The sequence below is a fragment of the Heterodontus francisci genome, chromosome 7 (assembly GCF_036365525.1).
Source record: "Heterodontus francisci isolate sHetFra1 chromosome 7, sHetFra1.hap1, whole genome shotgun sequence".
NCBI lineage: Eukaryota > Metazoa > Chordata > Chondrichthyes > Heterodontiformes > Heterodontidae > Heterodontus > Heterodontus francisci.
Genome location: NC_090377.1, coordinates 131,268,205 through 131,290,468, shown reverse-complemented (window position 1 = coordinate 131,290,468; position 22,264 = coordinate 131,268,205). Strand labels below are relative to the sequence as shown.

At 44.7% G+C, this 22,264-nt stretch overlaps 1 protein-coding gene across 6 annotated transcripts in view; it reads right to left on the bottom strand.

The window, feature by feature from the left end:
* rbm44 (RNA binding motif protein 44) overlaps window positions 1-22,264 on the bottom strand; it is a 187,293-nt gene that overhangs the window by 57,289 nt on the left and 107,740 nt on the right. For all 6 annotated transcript variants that reach the window (XR_010975289.1, XM_068034664.1, XM_068034668.1 and 3 more), the window contains exon 7: window positions 13,481-13,556. Coding sequence is in view for 5 of the 6 variants with exons in the window: in XM_068034664.1 (XP_067890765.1) it covers window positions 13,481-13,556 (76 nt within the window). In the remaining variant the exon portion in view is untranslated. The remainder of the gene's footprint in view (window positions 1-13,480; window positions 13,557-22,264) is intronic.

The following is a 22,264-nucleotide window of genomic DNA, read 5'->3' as shown; positions in this document are numbered from 1 at the left end:
ATCCTAGAGACACCTTGGAGTGCATGTCCACTGAAGGTGGCAGGACTGGTTAGATAGAGTGGTGAAGAAGGCATATGGATTGCTTTCCTTTATTGGCCGAGGTATAGAGTACAAAAGCAGGGATGTGATGCTGGAGCTGTATAGAGCGCTAGTTAGGCAGTAGCTGGAGTCTTGTGTGCAGTTCTAGTCACCCCATTACAGAAAGGACATAACTGCTCTGGAGAGAGTGCAGAGGAGATTTACAAGAATGTTTCCAGGGCTTGAGGCTTGCAGCGATGAGGAAAAATTGGATAGGTTGGGGTTGTTTTCCCTGGAATTGACGAGGCTGAGGGGTGACTTGATTGAGGTGTACAAAATTATGAAGAGCCTAGATAGAGTAGACAGAAAGGATCTGCTTCCCCTCGCGGGGAAGTCGGTTACCAGGGGACACAGATTTAAGGTGATTGGTAGAAGGATTAGAGGGGATATGAGGAGAAATATTTTCACCCAGAGGGTGGTGGGTGTCTGGAATTCACTGCCAGGATCGGTGGTCGAGACAGAAACATTCAATTCTTTTAAAAAGGTACTTGTACATGCACCTAATGTGCGGTAACCTGCGGGGCTATGGACCAGGTGTTGGAAGGTGGGACGGGCAGATAGCGTGTTCGGCTGGCACGGATACGGTGAGTTGAATGGCCTCCTTCTGTGCTGTATTTTGTTCTATGTTCTTTTGTATGTTCTACCCTTCCTCCTGGTTAAAATGGCCAGTGCCAGGAAACCAGCATGGTAGCATTTTCAACTCCCACCCACATGCAAACATACGAATTAGGAGCAAAAGTAGGCCATTCGGGCCCCTCTAGCCTGCTCCACCATTCAATAAGATCATGGCTGATCTGTTTCTGTCCCAAATTTCACTCTATCTACCCCCAATGACCCTTGATTCCCTTGCTGAACGAGAATCTATCTGCCTCCGCCTTAAAAATATTCAATAACTCCACCTCCACCACTTTCTGAGGTAGAGAGTTCCAAAGTCATAAAACCCTCAGAAAAAATTTCTCCTTATCTCTGTCCGAATAGGGCGACCCCTGATTTTAAAACAGTGCCCCCTAGTTCTGGACTCACCCACAATAGGAAACATCCTCTCCATATCCACCTAGTCTAGACCATTCAAGATCTTATATACTTCAAACAAGTCTCCCCTCACTCTTCCAAACTCGTGAAAACAAGCCCAATCTGTCCAACCTTTCCTCATAAGACAACCTGCTCATTCTAGATATCAATCTAGTAAACCTCCTCTGAGCCGCCTCCAACACATTTACATCCTTCCTTAAATAAGGAGACCAAAACTGCACACAGTATTTGAGATGTGGTCTCACCAATGCCCTGCATAACTGAAGCACAACATCCTTACTTTTATTTTCAATTCCTCTCGTAATACTTCTTTATTACTTACTGTACCTGCATACTAACTTTTTGTGACTCCTGCAGTAGAACACCTAGATCCCTCTGCATTTTGGAATTCTGCAGTCGTTCTCGGTTTAATTAATACTCTGCTTTTTTATTCTTCATGCCAAAGTGAACAACTTCACATTTTCCCACATTATACTCCATCTGCCAGATTTCTGCCACTCACTCAACCTATCCATAATCGGTTTGCAACCTCCTTATGTCCTCTTCACAACATTCTTTTGGGCCTCCTTATCTCGAGACAATGGATACGCGCCTGGAGGTGGTCAGTGGTTTGTGAAGCAGCGCCTGGAGTGGCTATAAAGGCCAATTCTGGAGTGACAGGCTCTTCCACAGGTGCTGCAGAGAAATTTGTTTGTTGGGGCTGTTGCACAGTTGGCTCTCCCCTTGCGCCTCTGTCTTTTTTCCTGCCAACTACTAAGTCTCTTCGACTCGCCACAATTTAGCCCTGTCTTTATGGCTGCCCGCCAGCTCTGGCGAATGCTGGCAACTGACTCCCACGACTTGTGATCAATGTCACACGATTTCATGTCGCGTTTGCAGACGTCTTTATAACGGAGACATGGACGGCCGGTGGGTCTGATACCAGTGGCGAGCTCGCTGTACAATGTGTCTTTGGGGATCCTGCCATCTTCCATGCGGCTCACATGGCCAAGCCATCTCAAGCGCCGCTGACTCAGTAGTGTGTATAAGCTGGGGATGTTGGCCGCTTCAAGGACTTCTGTGTTGGAGATATAGTCCTGCCACCTGATGCCAAGTATTCTCCGAAGGCAGCGAAGATGGAATGAATTGAGACGTCGCTCTTGGCTGGCATACGTTGTCCAGGCCTCGCTGCCGTAGAGCAAGGTACTGAGGACACAGGCCTGATACACTCGGACTTTTGTGTTCCGTGTCAGTGCGCCATTTTCCCACACTCTCTTGGCCAGTCTGAACATAGCAGTGGAAGCCTTACCCATGCGCTTGTTGATTTCTGCATCTAGAGACAGGTTACTGGTGATAGTTGAGCCTAGGTAGGTGAACTCTTGAACCACTTCCAGAGCGTGGTCGCCAATATTGATGGATGGAGCATTTCTGACATCCTGCCCCATGATGTTCGTTTTCTTGAGGCTGATGGTTAGGCCAAATTCATTGCAGGCAGACGCAAACCTGTCGATGAGACTCTGCAGGCATTCTTCAGTGTGAGATGTTAAAGCAGCATCGTCAGCAAAGAGGAGTTCTCTGATGAGGACTTTCCGTACTTTGGACTTCGCTCTTAGACGGGCAAGGTTGAACAACCTGCCCCCTGATCTTGTGTGGAGGAAAATTCCTTCTTCAGAGGATTTGAACGCATGTGAAAGCAGCAGGGAGAAGAAAATCCCAAAAAGTGTGGGTGCGAGAACACAGCCCTGTTTCACACCACTCAGGATAGGAAAGGGCTCTGATGAGGAGCCACCATGTTGAATTGTGCCTTTCATATTGTCATGGAATGAGGTGATGATACTTAGTAGCTTTGGTGGACATCCGATCTTTTCTAGTAGTCTGAAGAGACCACGTCTGCTGACGAGGTCAAAGGCTTTGGTGAGATCATGGTATACTTTCAACATACTTTCCTACTTATCTTTGTGTCATCTGCAAATGTAGCTACCATGCCATCACTCCCTTCATCTAAGTCACTGATATGAAATGTAAGTTGAGGCCCCAGCACAGACCCCTGCAGGACTCCACGATAAGGACCCATTTATGCATACTCTCTTTTCTGCCAGTCAGCCAATCTTCTATCCATGCTAATATGTTACCTCCTATACCATGAGCTCCTACTTTACGTAATAACCTTTTATGTGGTACCTTGTCAAATGCCTTCTGGAAATCCAAGTCAACGGGCTCCCGTTTATCCACAGCATGTCACTCCTTCAAAGAACTTCAACAAATTGGTTAAATATGATTTCCCTTTCACAAAACCATGCTGATTAGCTTGAGTTTTTATAATTTCTGTTACAACCATGTAAGCAATATGTCTAGGGGTCTCTTGCTATCTTCACCTGGTCATAGAGTCATACAGCACAGAAACAGTCCCTTCGGCCCATTGTGTCTGTGCCGGCCATCAAGCACTTAACTATTCTAATCCCATTTTCCAGCATTTGGCCCGTAGCCTTGTATGCTATGGCGTTTCAAGTGCTTATCTAAATACTTCTTAAATGTTCCTGCCTCTACCACCTCTTCAGGCAGTGCGTTCCAGATTCCAACCACCCTCTGGGTGAAATTTTTTTTCCTCAAATCCAGTCTATTGTAACAGGGTTTAATTTGAAACATACTGTGTTTTGAGCTCCCCCTTTGTGAATCCTTGTTCACTGTTTCCAATTATCAGGCAAATAACTGAGCACAAAAAGGATTTCTTTGGTTTAAAGCAGAAAGATGAAATTTATTAAAACCTTAAAACTTAAACTCTTAATACGGTTCATGCATACGACGTGCTCATGCTAGCATGCACACACAATATAAACATTTAGATAGGAATAGAAAAAAGATTAGAACAGTTTGAGGAAATATCTTGTTACTGTTTCTCGAGCCTACTGTAGTCCTCGATTGAAGATATGGTCTTGCAATTCATTGGGGCCCAGTAATAATTTTGAAACTTTGTTCATGTGGCAAACCTTTCTCTCTTTGAGTTTCACGTGTCTTCAATGGTTTCAGTTCCCTGAGAGATGAGCAGCCAGGGAGGAGAGATGTTCTTAGCTCCAGGGAAGTCTTTACTCCATGAGCACACAGCTTTGTCTGCCTGGCAATTCCTTTGTTTGGGAGTTCAAATTTAAAAAGCTCCCAAGGTGCTCAGCATGTTAGTCATGTGACGAGCCTCTTTTATGGAACAGTCTCTTCAAAATCCTTGGTTGGAGGTGCAAATTTCTCTGTCACAGCCAGTCAGCCATGTGACCAAAACTGGTCTGACCACGTCCGTGTATTGGATAAAGTGCTGAGTATCCCTTGTTTCAACGTTGTCTGGTACTATGTAAATGCCCTTCCAGTCCGGGTTTGCAATTTTTAAGTTTTAATGTCCATGTGGTGAAATAACATGTGCCTCAGTCTTGGCAGGTGGGGGTTTGTCTGACAGCTCCACACCCAGGGAAATGAAGTGCAATTTGAAGAGAACGGCGCATTTCATTACAGAGTTTGAGAAATATAAGATACAGAAAGAACCATGCATTTCTCTCATTCATTTACTAGTCTTGAAGCTCATTAAGTTGGTCTGTTCTGGGGGGGCCAGGGCTGCTTTAATTTCCCCTTTTTTATTCTCCAGGCGAGTTAGTGGGCGGGGTGTGTCGGGTGTCCATCCTGAACTCCCTGATTCATGCAAAGACTTTTGGTTTCAGGGGATTGTTGGTTCCCTTTTCCTCTGACAGTAGGGGAGGGGGTCTCTGTTACTCTCCCCTTTGGTCTCTGGGACACTCCTACCTGCAAGTATTTGTGCAGACTTAACTGCATTTTCCAGTGAGCCTTCGACTAGGTGATGCTTCATCCTCACGGTTGCTCTGCCCCCTAGAGATCTCTCTTTGCCGCTGCAGGTTCCTGTAAATGTTGATAGCAACTCTGGTGGGGTGCTTCTACTGTCTGCATTTACATAGGAGGATCGTGCGGTAGGGGTTTTCATCCTGGATTCTTCCCGGACTTCCTTTAACCTGCCCTCAATGTCACTCTTTCCCCTTCTCATTCAAAAATTTTTCCAGCCATGTTCCTGCCTGTCCCCTTACAGTTCACCAGCCTCTGCTGGAGAGTCCTCCTTAGATCGGTACAGGACTTAGGGGTGCAGGTTTCATTGTACGTTGGGGTTTCCCCCTCAACCTGGCACATGTGGCAACTCCTGCAGTACTCTACCACATCCTTGTGGAGTTCTGGCCAGTCAAACTGCTGTCTTATGCGGGTTTTGGTCTTTCATATACTGGCATGTGCAGCCACTGTAGTCTTGCAGGCCCTTCTTAATATTTCTCTCTGGTACCTCTGTGGCACCACTAACTGGTGAACTACTGTCCACTGCTGCCCCTCAGGTCTGTGGAGAGAACTCTATTTCCTCATCAGCAGCTCATTCTTTAAAAAGTAGCAGTCAGGGACTCCCTCTACTTCACTTTCAGATTGGGCAGCCTGTGCTAACCCTCGCGATAAGGGGTCGGCGCGTTGAGCCTCACCTAGGGAATGTCCATTTAATTAATTCCCTGGCTCTCCTAACTTTCCAAAGAAAGTCTTGGTCAGGCAGACCTCATGGTCATTTGCCTGCACTGTCAATGCAGTCTCCTCTGGGGGAGCTGGTTTGATCACAGCTTGACCCACTATGCATTCAGGGACTCTGCAGGAGACCATCTCCTGCCACTGCCCTGTCTCTCTGACCTCCTGCTGTCTTTTTTTCACTACTGGGGTGGCTACCACCTTCACCCCTGCCAAATCATTACCCAGGAACAGGTCAACACCGTCCACAGGCAAATTAGGGACAATCCCTACAGTCACCGGTCCCGAAACTAGGTTGCATTCCAGGTGCACCCGGTGTACAGGTACAGATATACACTGCCCTCCAATACCATTCACCACCATTTTGGTGTTCAGTGCACTCTCTGGGGGAAAGGTTAGCCCTTTTCCCAGTAATGGGATCTGGTGGCCCCTATGTCCCTGAGAATCACTATGGGCTTGCTTGCCCCACTCGAGGGATATGGGGTTACATTCCCTCCAGATACAAAACCTGATAACCTTCAGGAATCCTATTAACTTTTCCTACACTGGCCTTAGTAAGCTTCCTGGATTGCACCCTTACTGCAGTCAAAGCCACAGACCGTTCCGTGTTTTCCATCAGGCTCTCGTTTTCACTGAGTGGGTGTGCCCTCATTAATCCTAACGGTTTCCCCTTTAATTTCCAGCAGTCAGCTTTTCAATGCCCTGACTTGTTACAGTGGAAGCACACAGGTCTCCGGGTCTCACTCTTGCTCACAGCACCTTCCTTTTTGGCTGGAGGAGGGCCCCTTGTGTCTCTTGCTTTCCTTTCTCTTCCAGGACTACCTGGGCTTCTTCCCACCCTTTGTCCTTTTCGGATTTGTGGGGGTGATCAGGAAAGGTTCTCCCCTGGGAAACCACTTACGGATTAAAGAAAATTCATCGGTCAGAACGGCTTACTGAATCCGCTGCTCCTCGACATGAGTTTTTATTAAGAATGGGAGAGTGTTTTTAAATTCCACTAACAGGTTTACTTCTCAGAGTCTCATAGCTGAGCTGTATTTTTAAAGCCCTCAGCCACTGGTCAAAAGCTAGCTGCTTGCTTCTTTCAAACTCCAGATAGGTTTGATTGGCTTGCTTTTTGAGGATTCTAAACTTCTGGCGGTAGGCTTCGGGTACTAATTCATATGCCCTGAGAATAGCATTTTTGGTCAGTTCATAGTTTGATGAACTCACATCTGGCATCGAGGAATAGACCTCATGGGCTTTGCCAATTAGTTTGCTTTGCAGTAAAAGAGACCAGGTCTCAGCTGGCAATTTTAGCTGCCTTGCCAGTTTCTTGAAAGACACAAAAAACCTTTCCACATCTTCAAATTTTGGAATCAATTGGGCAAGTTTTAGCAATCTTGTACCCAAGCCTGAATTCTGATCCTCCATATTGGCTATGCTTTCACTAGGATTACTCTATCGCCCCTTAGCTAACTCAAGCCGCTGTAACTCTCTTCATATTCTTTCTGGAATTTTCTTTCTCTCGCTCTCTTTCTCATTCCTTCTCCTGTCTTTGTTTTTCTTCATGTTCCATTTGAAAGGCTCTTTCTCTCTCCGTCTCCTGCCTCTCTTTTTTACTTTCCTCTAATTCAAGTTTCCTCTGTTCCAATTGTATCTTTGCTACACTACCCTGTCAGATTCTGCTTCTAAGCCTATTTCTACTTCTTCAGATTCAAGGGAAAAATGGTGGGCCACTAGCCTTAGGAGTTCAGACTTCCTAGCCTTGCCACGTACAGTGATCCCACACTGCTCAGCCATTTTTCTTAACTCCTCCATTGACCAGTGCTTTTAACTTATCCCAAGTTACTTCACCCTGGCTTGGAGAGCTACTCGCTTCAGTTGCAGACATGTTAGGATACAATCACACACAACCACAAGAAAACCTGTATTGATTTGCTCTTTTTTGATGTGGAAAGCCAAATTGTTCCCATTCAATATAATTCGTTTGTCTGTGGGTAACAATCTGGATACTAGAACCCAATTTCTGTTACGACCAGGTAAGCAATGTGTCTAGGGGTCTCTTGCTGTCTTCACCTGGTCTTATTGTAACAGGGTTTAATGTTAAACACATTGTATTTTGAGCTCCCCCTTTGTGATTCCTTGTTCACAGTTTCCAATTATCAGGCAAATAACTGAGCACAAAAAGGCTTTCTTTGGTTTAAAGCAGAAAGACGAAATTTATTAAAACCTTAAAACTTAAAACTCTAATATGGCTCATGCCTACGGATATACGACGTGCTCACGCTAGCATGCACACACAATATAAACATGCAGATAGGAATAGAAAAGAGAAGAAAAGATAAATAGAACAGTTTGAGGCAATATCTTGTTACTGTTTCTCAAGCTTGCTGTTGTCCTCGATTGAAGATATGGTCTTGTAATTCGTTGGGGCCCCGTAATCATCTTAAAACTTTGTTCATGTGGCAAACTCTTCTCTGAGCTTCACGTGTCTTCAATGGTTTCAGTTCCCTGAGAGATGAGCAGCCAGGCAGGCAGGGAGAGGAGATGTTCTTAGTTCCAGGAGAAGGTCTTTACTCCATGAGCACACGGCTTTGTCTGCCTGACAATTCCTTTGTTTGGGAGTTCAATTTCAAAAAGCTTCAAGAGTGCTCAGCAGGTTAGTCATGTGACTAGCTCCTTATATGGAAGCCTTTTCAACATCCTTGGTTGGAGGTGCAAATTTCGCTGTCACAACCAGTCAGCCATGTGACCAAAACAGGTTTGACCACTTCTATGTATTAGAGAAAGTGCTGAGTCCTCACTGTTTCAACATTGTCTGGCACTATGTAAACATCCTTCCAATCCGGGTTTGCAATTTTTAAGTTTTAATGTTCATGTGGTGAAATAATGTGTGCCTCAGTCTTGGCAGGTGACTGTCTTCCTGTCACTAAGTACCCAGCTACAACCTCCTTAATGATCAACTCTAACAACTTTCCCACGACAGATGTCAAGTTAACTGGCCTATGGTTACCTGTTTTCGGCCAGACCCCACTTCTTCAAGACAGGGGTTATATTTGCTACTTTCCAGTCTGATGAAACCGTACTAGAATCTAGTGAATTTTGAAAAATTACCAATGCATCTACTACCTCATTAGCCACCTCTGTTAAGACCTCCATCTCCATTCCCACCCTGGGAGTAATCCGAAAATTCAACCCAACGTCTCAGGTCGATGACCTTTCATCAGAACTGAGAAAAATTAGAAACGTAATAGGTTTTAAGCAAGTGAAAAGGGGAAGGTTGGGAAAAAGAACAAAAGGGAAGGGCTGTGATAGGGCGGAAGATGAGAGAGATTAAATGACAAAACAGTTCATGGTGCAAGGCCAAAGGGAGTGTAATGGAGTTCAGCTGTTGGAATGAATGCTGCAAGGCGGCTTTTGGCACAAAAAGGGAATCTAGCCATCATTCAGGCTTTTAGCCACAGAGTTTCCCGAAATAATTTGGCCATACAATTAAGCTAAAGACAATAAAATAAAACCATAAAAGGTCCTAAGTAATGATCCCAGAAAGGACAGTACAGGCATCTCCTACTAGTACGGGAATCCATTATCTGTAACTAAAACCACTTAAGTAACAAATAACGGAACATGAAGATACACCCCCTCCCCATTTGTGCGAAATAAAAACTGGAGAAATGCAAGATCAGTAAAGGCGGGTCATAAATCCCAGAAATACAAAGTCCATGTTGCTGGGGGAATATCCATGTTCCAGTGACACAATGATAGCCACAGGACTCCACATTTATCAGGTTTGATTGGCAGAAGGTTGGCAAGATCTTGTGGCACCAATGTCACCTTGATTGACCACATAAATAGAGGGAGAGCTCCTTTCAAAATAGAAGGTTCTGCAGCCCTCAGGTTGGTCGGTGTTAGACGTTCGATAGTTAGTAGTAAGTGCAGTAGTAGACAATCATAAAAATCTTTCTCTCGAGAGAGCAATGTGTCTGTCTTTATAGATGTAACACAATCTCCCTCTGTTAGTTCACTTAGGTTCACCTTATTCTGTAACAACTTTACCTAGCAGATGCAGAAAAGGTGCCTTTCCTGGAAAAGTATTAGGACTGAAATTAAAATACAGAGTTAGTAGGCTGTAACAGCAATTGCTGGCAAAGAAATGGGTCATTTAATTTTACAAGTACCTGAGATCAGAGAAAGGCGAGAATAAAACCAACTCAGATATTTCGCTCACAAAAACAAGAAATGCTGGAATCACTCAGCAGGTCTGGCAGCATCTGTGGAAAGAGAAGCAGAGTTAACGTTTCGGGTCAGTGACCCTTCTGCGGAACTCCAAAGGGTTCCGAAGAAGGGCCACTGACCCGAAACGTTAACTCTGCTTCTCTTTCCACAGATGCTGCCAGACCTGCTGAGTGATTCCAGCATTTCTTGTTTTTGTTTCAGATTTCCAGCATCCGCAGTATTTTGCTTTTATTTCAGATATTTCGCTTGTGTGTAAGGTCGATCCAACTGGAAATGAAGATCCAAGGAAAACAGATAACTCCACAGTTGAAAGGAGGCGTTTCCTTGGCTAAATGCTCCAGAAGTCAAAGTCTGCAATAGCGATTGGAGGAGATTAACCTAAACATTGAGAGGACGGGGCCCTGTAAGCTCTGAATGTTGTTAATCACAAGTAGGGCTGAATTTTATGGGCCCGTCAAGGCGGATTTTTAGGTGGGGGGGGGGCGGAGGGCTTGTTGCTTCACCATCGTAACGTAATTTTATTGGGGGTGGGATAGGCCAAAGGTGGCCTTCCCACCTAGAGGGAAATTAAGACCCTTAAGTGGCTATTAGGGGCCTCTCCTTGCTGCCACTGGGATTTACCAGTAGTGGTGATGATGATGAGGGGCGCAGGGAAGAGTGGACTCCGCTACATGGGAAGGTCGCCCAGTAAAACGAGGCGATCTCCCTGCAGGCTTGTGGGGGGCCCTCCTCTGTGGGCAATCTGTGGCCCACGGAGGGCCCCCCCCCCCCTGCACTAAACGCCTGCCCTCTACACCCCCACCCGCCTCACCGGGACCTGCCGGTCTGGCCCCAGTGAACCCGCCTCACTTACCTTGGATTTGGGCTCCAGCACTGGGCCTAGGTCCAAGGCCTCTTGCAGTACCGGTGGTGGCTACTGTTCCCGGTGGTACTGCCAATACTGAGCTGCCAGCCCAGTGATTGGCTGGCAGCTCTTGGAGGTGGGATCCCTATCTCTAAAGGGGATTGCTCCGGGGCGGGGGGACTCCAGCTGGCTGAGGCGGGATTTCCTCTGCTTTTTCAGCCCGCCGATGGAAGCCCCGCCATGGGCACAAAATCCAGCCCGTGGTCTTCAGCCATTTGATAGACTAGCTAATCAAAGCTGTTAAATTACCAGCTGTCTAAGGAATTACAAAGGCAATCTCATCAATTTATAACCTCGCTCCAGTAGCTGCTACAGTTATTGCCGAATGTCTGCCAGTGAGACTTACAGTGATATACTGAATAGCCTGTGTAATCTTTGGTACTTTTTTAAGAAACTGTTCATTAATGATTTGCTACACAACTGATAAATAACATTACAAAGATGCATGTCTATTAAGCAGTTATGTACCCAACTTTAAGTTGCCATTTGTAACCAACAAAGTGTTTCCTGCATGACTTGTGGTCTGGCTTCTTCCTTGATGATTCACTTACTCAGAAACTTAAAGGTCATCTGATCAAGGGTTAGTAAATCAAACTGGGTTAAATGTAATGCAGTTTGGGAGAAGAGCAAGTTATCATTCATCCCTAGGCCTATGCTGGCAGGTAAACTGTTAAGACGGTTTCTTGGTGAGGAGTTAAGGAAAAGTATTATGGATTCATCTGGCTTTTCAATATGTATTTGTCAGGATACCTTTTGCTCTTGGCACACACAGATGATTTAGATGTGGGTACAGAAAGCACAATCTCAAAATGTTCTGGTGGCACAACAGTAGGAAATTTGGAAAAACAGTAAGAGGACTACAAGAGACCAAGAAGATAGTCTGGCTAGCACATTGAGCAGATAGGTGACAGATGCTATTTACAGTCAATAAGCGAGAGGTAATACATTTTGTGAGGAAAAGCAACAAACAAAATCTCGGAAACACAATGAAGGATGTGGATCAACAGAGGAATTACAATTCATAACTCCTTGAAAGTGCAATTGAATTGAAGAAAGGCATGAAGAGGCAAATTGAAAATTGGATTTTATAAATGGGGCAGAGTACAGAAGTAAAGAATAGTGAATTTAATAAAATATTGGTTTGTCAGACCACAGTTAAATAAGTGTGCAATTTTAGGCACTTCATTATAGAAAGAGGATTAAAGCCATAAGAGGGTTTGGTATACTTGAGCAGAAAAGGCTAACAGGAGGTTTAATAACCGTTTTCAAATTATGAAGAGCTTTAATAGAGTGAACAAGGAAAAACTATTTCCTCAGCATAGTGATCTAGCAAAAGGCCATCCATTTAAAATTATGGCAGTGAGGAGAACGGTTGAGACATTTCTTTATGCAGAGTTGTGGAAGCATGGGATGCTTTGCTACAGGGCTTAGTTGAAGCAGAGACCATCACATCTTTTAAGGGAAAATTGGGTAAATATTTGAAAAAGAAAAATATAAAAGGCTAGAGAGAGAGCACAGGACAGTGGGGATAGTTTTAAATTGCCAAGCAACGAGCTAGCAAAAACACAATGAGCCAAATGGACTCCTTCTGTGCTCTTTAGTTCATTTAGACTGGTCTGAGATCAAATACTCCTGTTTTCCTGATGTCGGACAAAAAAAAGCGTTTTGCATAAACAGTGCTGATGGAAGAAATGCTTGTTTGCCAGAGTTTCAAAATTAAACAATTTTAAATCTGTAATCATAGGTACAAATAAAGTAACACAAGTATAACAAATTATTCAGTGAGTGTTCAATTTGTTCTCTCGTAATTCGCGGGTCAAAACAAACTATAAGTAGAGTTTTATAAAAAAAAGAAAGTCTTACACTGAAGCACGCCATAGAGCGGAGAGAGACAGAGACACCCATTTGGGTCTGCACGTGTCAAAGTCCAGTTGTTTCCCCTCTCTCCACTACAGAAAGGCACAAGCTTGAAACCACAAATGGGGAGGGGCTTGTCACATTACAGTCACTCAGTCATTCAAACATAGCAGTTAGCAGTATTTCACTCTTGCTAAAATGAACAAGTAGTTCCTTTCAACTTCCTGGGTCTTGGTTCTTGCTGGGGCATGAGCAGACATTTCGTCTCCCTTCTCACAAGCATTGCAGTGTAAGATACAGTGTTGCAAATTAGGTAGCCATCTTAATCTGCCAGCAAAGTCATCCAGAGCTGGGGAGTAGGACTAGGACTAGATAAATTGCTCTTGTTGACAGCCAGCACAGGTAGAACATGTTAAGAGAGGTGAGCTGCTGAGAGTTACAAGAAAAGCTGCAAGTCAAGTATGTCTATACTGCTGTCGCACATTCATAAGATTCTGTAACCCCTCAATGTGAAGTGGTGTACCCAGAGAGCAATTATGATCACTTGTGGGAAAGGTACAATTTCCATCCACTTCCTTTCAATTTTACCCCCTCAAGGCACTAATTCCAAAATCTTCACTACTTCACCAATTAGCCACTTCTCGTGTGACAAATTAAGCCTTTAATCAGGGTTTAAGTAATGGCTAATGTAGAAAAACACATTACAGAATTTTGTTTGGTTACCACTGGGAATCAGGTAACAGCACAGAAAAGTACAGTTCAGAGAGAGCGAGGTTAGACTGAAAAAGCTCTCAGGTTGCATGTTCTAAGTTTAACATATTTTCATACATGTTTTATGCAAAGTAAAAGGTACTCACAACTTACCCTGTTTTACAATATTTTCACTATCATCCGGTGCTTTAACTTTATGTCCTACATGCTGATACTGATTGCTCTGTGGCTGTAACACAAGGGTTAAAGAAAAAAAGATTTTTCAAAGCTGATGCCATGCTATCAATCATGAAACACCGCAGAAAAAAAATGGACTTTTGCCACTGAATTTTTATTTGTACATTTCATATTACTGGAAGGACAATGCGAGGCTTTCCAAACAGGTTACAGACAGTGCACATCAGTTGCGGCTGTTTTCTGCAAGGTGGAGGAAATCTACATTACACGGTAACATGCAAAATGTTTCCTTCAAATGTACTGTCCTCAAGAAGTTGTGACATCTTGCTGTCTAGGCGTCAGTCTATTCAATATTTTAGCTTGACACTTGGATTGCAGTCAGTTTACGAGATGTCTCCATTTTAGTGGAAATTGCAATAACGTTTAGGCAGACAACAACTTGCACATATATAGTGCCTTTTAACGTAGTAAAATATTGCAAGCTGCACACGGAGAGCGGACCTGCATGAGAAGGGCAGCAGCGGCAGGAGATAAAAATGAGCGGCAGACAGGGAGGCTCGGCACACGGAGAGCGGACCTGTGTGAGAAGGCAACGGTGGCAGGAAATAAAAACCGGCGGCGGGAAATAAAAACTGACGGCAGAGAGGGAGGCCCAGCACATGAAGAGTGGACCTGCGTGAGAAGGGCAGCACAGGCAGGAGATAAAAACCGGCAGCAGAGAGCCCCTTTTACATGTTTCTACCTGTCAGAGCCGAAGTATGATGTCACAGAAAAACAGGTAGGTGATTGGCGGGTATCTCTTCCGTGTCTCTTTTGATTGGCCAAGTGTTTTAAATCAAGAGACGTTATTACAGCTGAAGAGATTTTTTTTATTCATTCATGGGATGTGAGCGTCGCTGGCTAGGCCAGCATTTATTGCCCATCCCTAATTGCCCTTGACGTAGTGGTGGTGAGCTGCCTTCTTGAACTGCTGCAGTCCATGTGAGGTAGGTACACCCACAGTGCCATTAGGGAGTTCCAGGATTTTGACCCAGTGACAGTGAAGGAACAGCAATATTGTTCCAAGTCAGGATGGAGTATGACTTGGAGGGGAACTTGCAGCTGGTGGTGTTCCCACGCATTTGCTGCCCTTGTCCTTCTAGTTGGTAGAGGTCGCAGGTTTGGAAGATGCTGTATAAGGAGCCTTGGTGCATTGCTGCAGTGCATCTTGTAGATGGTACACACTGCTGCCACTGTGTGTCAGTGGTGGAGGGAGTGAAAGTTTGTGGATGGGGTGCCAATCAAGCGGGCTGCTTTGTCCTGGATGGTGTCGAGATTCTTGAGTGTTGTTGGAGCTGCACCCATCCAGACAAGTGGAGAGTATTCCATCACACTCCTGAGTTACTCGCCGCAGGATTCCTAGCCTCTGACCTGCTCTTGTAGCCATGGTTACAATGGCCACTCCAGTTCAGTCTCTGCTCAATGGTAGCCCCTAGGATGTTGATAGTGGGGGACTCAGCAATGCTACTGCCATTGAATATTAAGGGGAGATTGGTTAGATTTATTCTTGTTGGAGATGGTCATTGCTTGGCACTTGTGTGACGCAAATGTTACTTGCCACTTTTCAACCCAAGCCTCGATATTGTCCAGGTCTTGCTGCATTTCTACACAGACTGCTTCAGTATCTGAGGAGTTGTGAATGGGGCTGAACATTGTGCAATCAGCAGCGAACATCCCCACTTCTGACCTTATGATTGAAGGAAGGTCATTGATGAAGCAGCTGAAGATGGTTGGGCCTAGGACACGAACTCGAGGAACTCCTGCAGTGATACCCTGGAACTCAGATGATTGACCTCCAACAACCACCATCATCTTCCTTTGCGCTAGATATGACTCCAAACAGCAGAGAGTTTTTCTCCTGATTCCCATTGACTTCAGTTTTGCTAGGGCTCCTTGATGCGAGTCAAATGCTGCCTTGATGTCCAGGGCAGTCACTCTCAGCTCACCTCTTGATTTCAGCTCTTTTGTCCATGTTTGAACCAAGACTATAATTAGGTCAGGAGCTGAGTGGCCCTGGCAGAACCCAAACAGAGCGTCACTGAGCAGGTTATTGCTAAGCAAGTGCTGCTTGATGTCACTGTTGATGACACCTTCCATCACTTTACTGATGATTGAGAGCAGACTGATGGGCGTAATTGGCTGGGTTGGACCTGTCCTGCTTGTTGTGTACAGGACATACCTGGGCAAATTTCCACATTGACAGGTAGATGCCAGTGTTGTAGCTGTACTGGAACAGCTTGGCTAGGGGTGCGGCAAGTTCTGGAGCACAGGTCTTCAGTACTACTGTCGGAATACTGTCAGGGCCCATAGCCTTTGTAGTATTCAGTGCCTTCAGTCGTTTCTTGATATCGCACGGAGTGAATCAAATTGGCTGAAGTCTGGCATCTGGGATGCTGGGGACTTCAGGAGGAGGCAGAGATGGATCATCAACTCAGCACTTCCGGCTGAAGACTGTTGCAAATGCTTCTGATGCACTGATGTGCTGGGCTCCCCCATCATTGAGGATGGGGATATTTGTGGATCCACCTCCTCCAGTTAGTTGTTTAATTGTCCACCACCATTCACGGCGGGAAGTTTCAGGCCTGCAGAGCTTAGATCTGATCCGTTGGTTATGGGATCGTTTAGCTCTGTCTATCGCATGCTGCTTATGCAGTTTGGCACACAAGCGGTCCTCTGTTATAGCTTCACCAGGTAAGTATAGTTAAGAAATTCACTTTTAAAATATTTAACATCCAAATTAATGAATGAAATAGAATAGAGATGGCTGGGCAGGCAACGTGTTGAAGCTGGTGGACGCCGACGCGATCCACAGTGGTCACATCTGCAGCAAGTGTTGGCTGCTCGAGGACCTTCGGCTCAGAGTTGATGAGCTGGAGTCCGTGCTACGGACACTGCGACACATCAGGGAGGGGGAACAGTTACCTGGACGCTGTGTTTCAGGAGACAGTCACATCCCTTAGATTAATTACATCAAATTTGGACCATGGTCAGGAACAGGAGGGTGTGACTGAGTGAGGCAGGTATGGGGATCCAGAATTTAGCTTTGGAGGAGCCTCAACCAGTGCCTTTATCCAACAGGTACGAGGTTCTTACTCATAGTGTGGACGAGGGCACAGACTGCAGGGAGGATAAACGAACTGACCACAGCACCATGGTTCAGAGCACTATTCAAGTGGGGAGAGAAAAGAGAAATGTAGTAATAATAGGGGATAGCATAGTTAGGGGAATAGATACTGTTCTCTGCAGCAAAGACAGGGAGTCCCGAAGGCTGTGTTGCCTAACCGGTGTCAAGGTTAAGGACATCTCTTCTGGGCTGGAGAGGAACTTGGAGTGCGAGAGAAAGGATCCAGTTTTTGTGGTTCACATAGGTAGGACTAGGCAAGAGGTTCTGCTGAGGGTCTATGAGCAGCTCGGGGCTAAATAAAAAAGCACTGCTTTTTTATTTAGCCCTGAGCTGCTCATAGTCCCTCAGCAGAACCTCAAAGGTAATAATCTCCGGATTACTATCTGAGCCACGTGCAAATTGGCGTAGGGTTAATAAGATTAGAGAGGCGAACGCGTGGCTCAAAGATTGGTGTGGGAGAAATGGGTTCCGATTCATGGGGCACTGACACAGTACTGGGGAAGGAGAGAACTTTTCCGTTGGGACAGGCTCCATTTGAACCATGCTGGGACCAGTGTCCTGGCAAATTGTAGATAGGACTTAAAACTAATTTGTTGGGCTGGGGGGGGGGGGGTCAAATGAAGGGAAGTTTGAAAAATCAAAAAGAAATGAGAGAGCAGAGGTGCAGGGTAGTGAAGAGGTGAACAGTAATCAAAGTGTGACAAAGGGGCAGAAAATATAAGCAGAAGAGTGCAGCAGAAATTAGAACCAGAATGAGTAATAATGGTAAAAGGTCAAAGCTTTATCTTTATCTGAATGCATGCAGCATTTCTAACAAGATAGATGAGTTGATGACACAAATAGAAATAAATGAATATGATTTGATAGCTATTACAGAGACATGGTTGCAGGGTGACCAAGACTGGGAACTCAATATTCAAGGGTATTCAACGTTCTGGAAAAATAGGCAAAAAGGAAAAATGGGGTAGCTTTGTTAATAAAGGAAGGTATCAGTGCGGTGGTGAGTAGTGATTTAGGTGCAATATATTGTGATGTGGAATCAGTTTGGGTGGAAATAAGCAATAGCAAGGGGAAGATGTCACAGGTGGGAGTCGTCCATAGGCCCCCAAAGAGTTGCCTCACTGTAGGACAAAGTATAAATCGGGAAATAATGGAGATGCGTAAGAAGGGCGTGCCAATTGTCAAGGGTGATTTTAATCTGCATATTGACTGGACAAATCAGATTGGCAGAGGTAACATGGAAGACAAATTTGTAGAGTGCATCAGGGATTTTTACTTAGAGCAATACGTTGCAGAACCTACCCGGGAACAGGCTATTTTAGATCTAGTAATGTGTAATGAGGTAGGATTAATAAGAGAGATCGTAGTTAAGGATCCTGTAGGGGGTAGCGATCACAACTTGGGAGAATTTCAAATTCAGTTTGAGGGCGAGCAACTTGGGTCTCAAACCAGTGTCCTCAACTTAAACAAGGGCAATTACAGAGCTATGAAGAAACAGTTGTCTAAAACGGGCTGGGAAAATAGGCTAAGGGGAAGGTCAGTGGATGAGCAGTGACAGACATTTAAGCAGAGATTTCATAACGCTCAGCAAAAATTCATCCCGGTCAAAAAGGAGGACTTGATGAGAATGATCAACCACCCATGGCTAACAAAGGCGGTCAAGGAGAGTATCCAATCAAAAACTAAGGCATACAATGTGGCGCAAACAAGTGGTAGGCCAGAGGATTGGGAATGTTTCTTCAGGAACCAGCAGCAGATGACTAAAAAGCTAATAAAGAGGGAGAAAATTGATTATGAAAGTAAATTGGCAAGAAATATTTTTAAAAACACAAGAGCTTCTAAGGGTATATAAAAAGAGTAGCTAAAGTGAACATGGGATCCTTGGAGGATGCAACTGGAGAATTGATAACGGGTAACAGGGAAATGGCAGATAATTTAAACCAATATTTTGCATCAGTCTTCACGGTGGAGGACACTATAAACATCCCACAGGTATCAGATAAGCAAGGAGCTAATGGGAGGAAAGATCTTGTAACAGTCTCTATCACAAGGGACAAAGTATTTGACAAACTAATGGGACTAAAAGCAGACAAGTCACCAAGACCTGATGGTCTCCATCAAGGGTTTTAAAAGAAGTGGCTGCAGAGATAGTGGAGGCATTGGTCGAAATATTCCAGAACTCACTGCATTCTGGGAGGGTCCCAGCAGATTGGAAAAACACTTCTGTGATGCCCCTGTTCAAGAAGGGAGTGAGACAAAAAGCAGAAAACTATAGGCCAGTCAGCCGAACATTGGTCGTTGGGAAAATGCTAGAGTCCATTATTAAGGAAGAAATAGCAGGACATTTAGAAAAGCTTAACGCAATCAAAGAGTCAATATGGTTTTGTGAAAGGGAAATCATGTTTGACAAATTTGCTAGAGCTCTTTGAGGATATAACAAGCAGAGTTGATAAAGGGGAACCGGTAGATGTAGTGTATTTGGATTTCCAAAACGCATTCGATAAGGTGCCACATAAGAGATTATTGCACAAGATAGGAGCTTCCGGTATTGGAGGTAATGTATTAATTAGCATGGATTGAGGATTGGTTAATACACAGAAGAATGAGAGTCGGGATTAATGGGTCTTTTTCAGGTTGGAAAGACAAAACTAGTGGAGTGCCCCAAGGATCAGTCCTGGGGCCTCAATTGCTTTCTATCTATATTAATGACTTGGAGGAGGGGGCAGAGTGTAATATATCCAAATTTGCTAATGATACAAAAATAGGTGGGAGGGCACGTTGTGATGAGGACATAAGGAATCTGCAAGGAGATATGGATAGGTTGAGTGAGTGGGCAAAAACTTGGCTGATAAAGTTTAATGTAAGAAAGTGTGAGGTCTTGTACTTTGGTAGGAAGAATCAAAAGGCAGACTATTATTTAAATGGAAAGAGACTCCAAACAAGTGCAACACAGAGGGATCTGGGTGTTCTTGTGCATGAAACACAAAAAGCTAGTATGCAGATGCAGCAAGTAATTAAGGCGGCAAATGGAATTTTGTCCTTTATTGCTAGGGGGTTGGAGTTTAAAAATAGGGAAGTCTTGTTATCAATTGTACAGGGTGTTGGTGAGGCCGCACCTGGAGCACTGTGTACAGTTTTGGTCCCCGTTTTTAAGAAAGGATATACTGGCATTGGAGGCAGTTCAAAAGAGATTCACTAGGCTGATTCCTGGGATGAAGGGGTTGACTTATCAAGAACGGCTAAACAGGTTAGGCCTTGATTCATTAGCGTTTAGAAGAACGAGGGGTGATCTTATTGAAACGTACAAGATTCTGAGGGGGCTTGAGGGGTAGATGTTGAGAAGATGTTTCTACTAGTGGGAAAAATCTCAAACTAGGGACATAGTTAGAGAATCAGGAGACACTCATTTAAAACTGAGATGCAAAGAAATTTCGTCGCTCAGAGGGTAGTGAATGTCTGGAATTCTCTACCCCAGAGAGTTGTGGAGGCTAGATCACAAAGTATTTAAAGAGGAGGTAGATAGATTTTTGAAATATCAAGGAGTTGAGGGCTATGAGGAGCTGGCACGAAAGAGTTGAGGACTGGGCAGATCAGCCATGATCTTACTGAATGGCGAGGCAGGCTTGAGGGGCCGAATGGCCTACTGCTGCTCCTATTTCTTATGTTCTAAGAGCATTATCAAACACCCAAGCCACATAATGCAATTTTAGGATTGGAACAAAGACAAAGAGGTAGGTTTTAAGGAGTCTGGAAACTCATGAGAGAGCTAGAGAGGCACAGTTTTAGGGAGGGAACTCCAGAACTAAGGGAACTGAGGTACAGGAGTGATTGAAGTTGGGGATATGCAAGAGGCCAGAACTGCAGGAATGCAGAGATCCTGGAGGGTTATCGGAGGTTACAGTGATAGAGAGTGACAAGGCCATGGAGGGATTTGAAAACATCAGAATTTTAAAATTAAGGCATTGCTGGACTAGGAGCCAATATAGGTCAGTGAGCACTGGGATAATGGGTGAACGGGACTTGGTACAAGTTGGGATACAAGCAACAGAGTTTGGGATGAGCTCAGGTTTATGGGGGGTGGAAACTGGGAGGCCAGCCAGGAGAGCATGGTTATAAAAGCAAAATACTGCAGATGCTGGAAACCTGAAATAAAAACAAGAAATGCTGGAAATACTCAGCAGGTCTGGCAGCATCTGTGGAGAGAGAAGCAGAGTTAACGTTTCAGGTCAGTGACCCTTCTTCAGAAGCAGCAAATATTAGAAATGTAAAAGGTTATAAGCAAGTAAAGCGGGGGTGGGGCAAGAGATAACAAAGGAGGTGGAGCAAAGGCAAACAATGTTAATGGTGTGTTGAAAGACAAAGCTTTAGTACAGATAGGGTGTTAACAGACTGAAAATTGAACAGCCACAAGTACAAACATGAAAAAAAACAGTGGGTAAGCAAACTGAACAAACCAAGATGAAATAAAATAAAATAAACACAAAAAAATTTTAAAAAGGAAAAAGAAAAAATAACTGAAAATAAAAGTAAAACGGAGCCCGTCATGCTCTGAAATTATTGAACTCAATGTTCAGTCCGGCAGGCTGTAGTGTGCCTAATCGGTAAATGAGATTCTGTTCCTCGAGCTTGTGTTGATGTTCACTGGAACACTGCAGCAATCCCAGGACAGAAATGTGAGCATGAGAGCTGGGGAGAGTGTTGAAATGGCAAGCAACTGGAAGCTCGGGGTTCTGCTTGCGGACTGAGTGAAGGTGTTCTGCAAAGCGGTCACCCAGTCTGCGTTTGGTCTCCCCACTGTAGAGGAGACCACATTGTGAGCAGCGAATACAGTATACTAAATTGAAAGACGTACAAGTAAATCGCTGCTTCACCTGAAAGGAGTGTTTGGGGCCTGGGATAGTAAGGAGAGAGGAGGTAAATGGGCAGGTATTACACCTCCTGCGATTGCAGGGGAAGCTGCCATGAGAAGGGGACGAGGTGGTGGGGGTAATGGAGGAGTGGACCAGGGTGTCACGGAGGGAACATCACTTCGGAATGCTGACAGGGGAAGGGAGGGGAAGATGTGTTTGGTAGCGGAGCATTGTTATAGTCAAGTCGAGAAGTAACAAAGAAATGGATGAGGGTTTCAGCTGATGAGCTGAGGCAGGGCCAGAGACTGGTGAGGTTAAAGGCGTAAGTAGGCACTTTTGGTGAAGAAGGCGTTGTGTGATTGGAAGCACATCTCAGAGTAAAATAGGATACCAGAGCTGCGAATGGTCTGGTTCAGCTGCAGACAGTGGCCAGGGAGAGCAATGGAGTCAACAGAGATTTGTAGTGGGAACCGTAGACAATGGGTTCGGTCTTGCTAATATTCATCTGGCAGAAATTTCTGCTCATACAATATTTTCTTACATTCATTCAGTTTGCTGGAAAGGTTAGCATTTATTGCACCTCCCTAATTGCCCTCGAGAAGGTGATAGTGAGCCACTGCCTTAAACTACTGCAGTCCTCATGGCTATGCCCACAGCGCTGTTAGACAAGGAATTCCAGGATTTTGACTCAGAAGAAAAAAGACTTGCATTTACATAGTGCCTTTCATGACCACTGGACATCTCAAA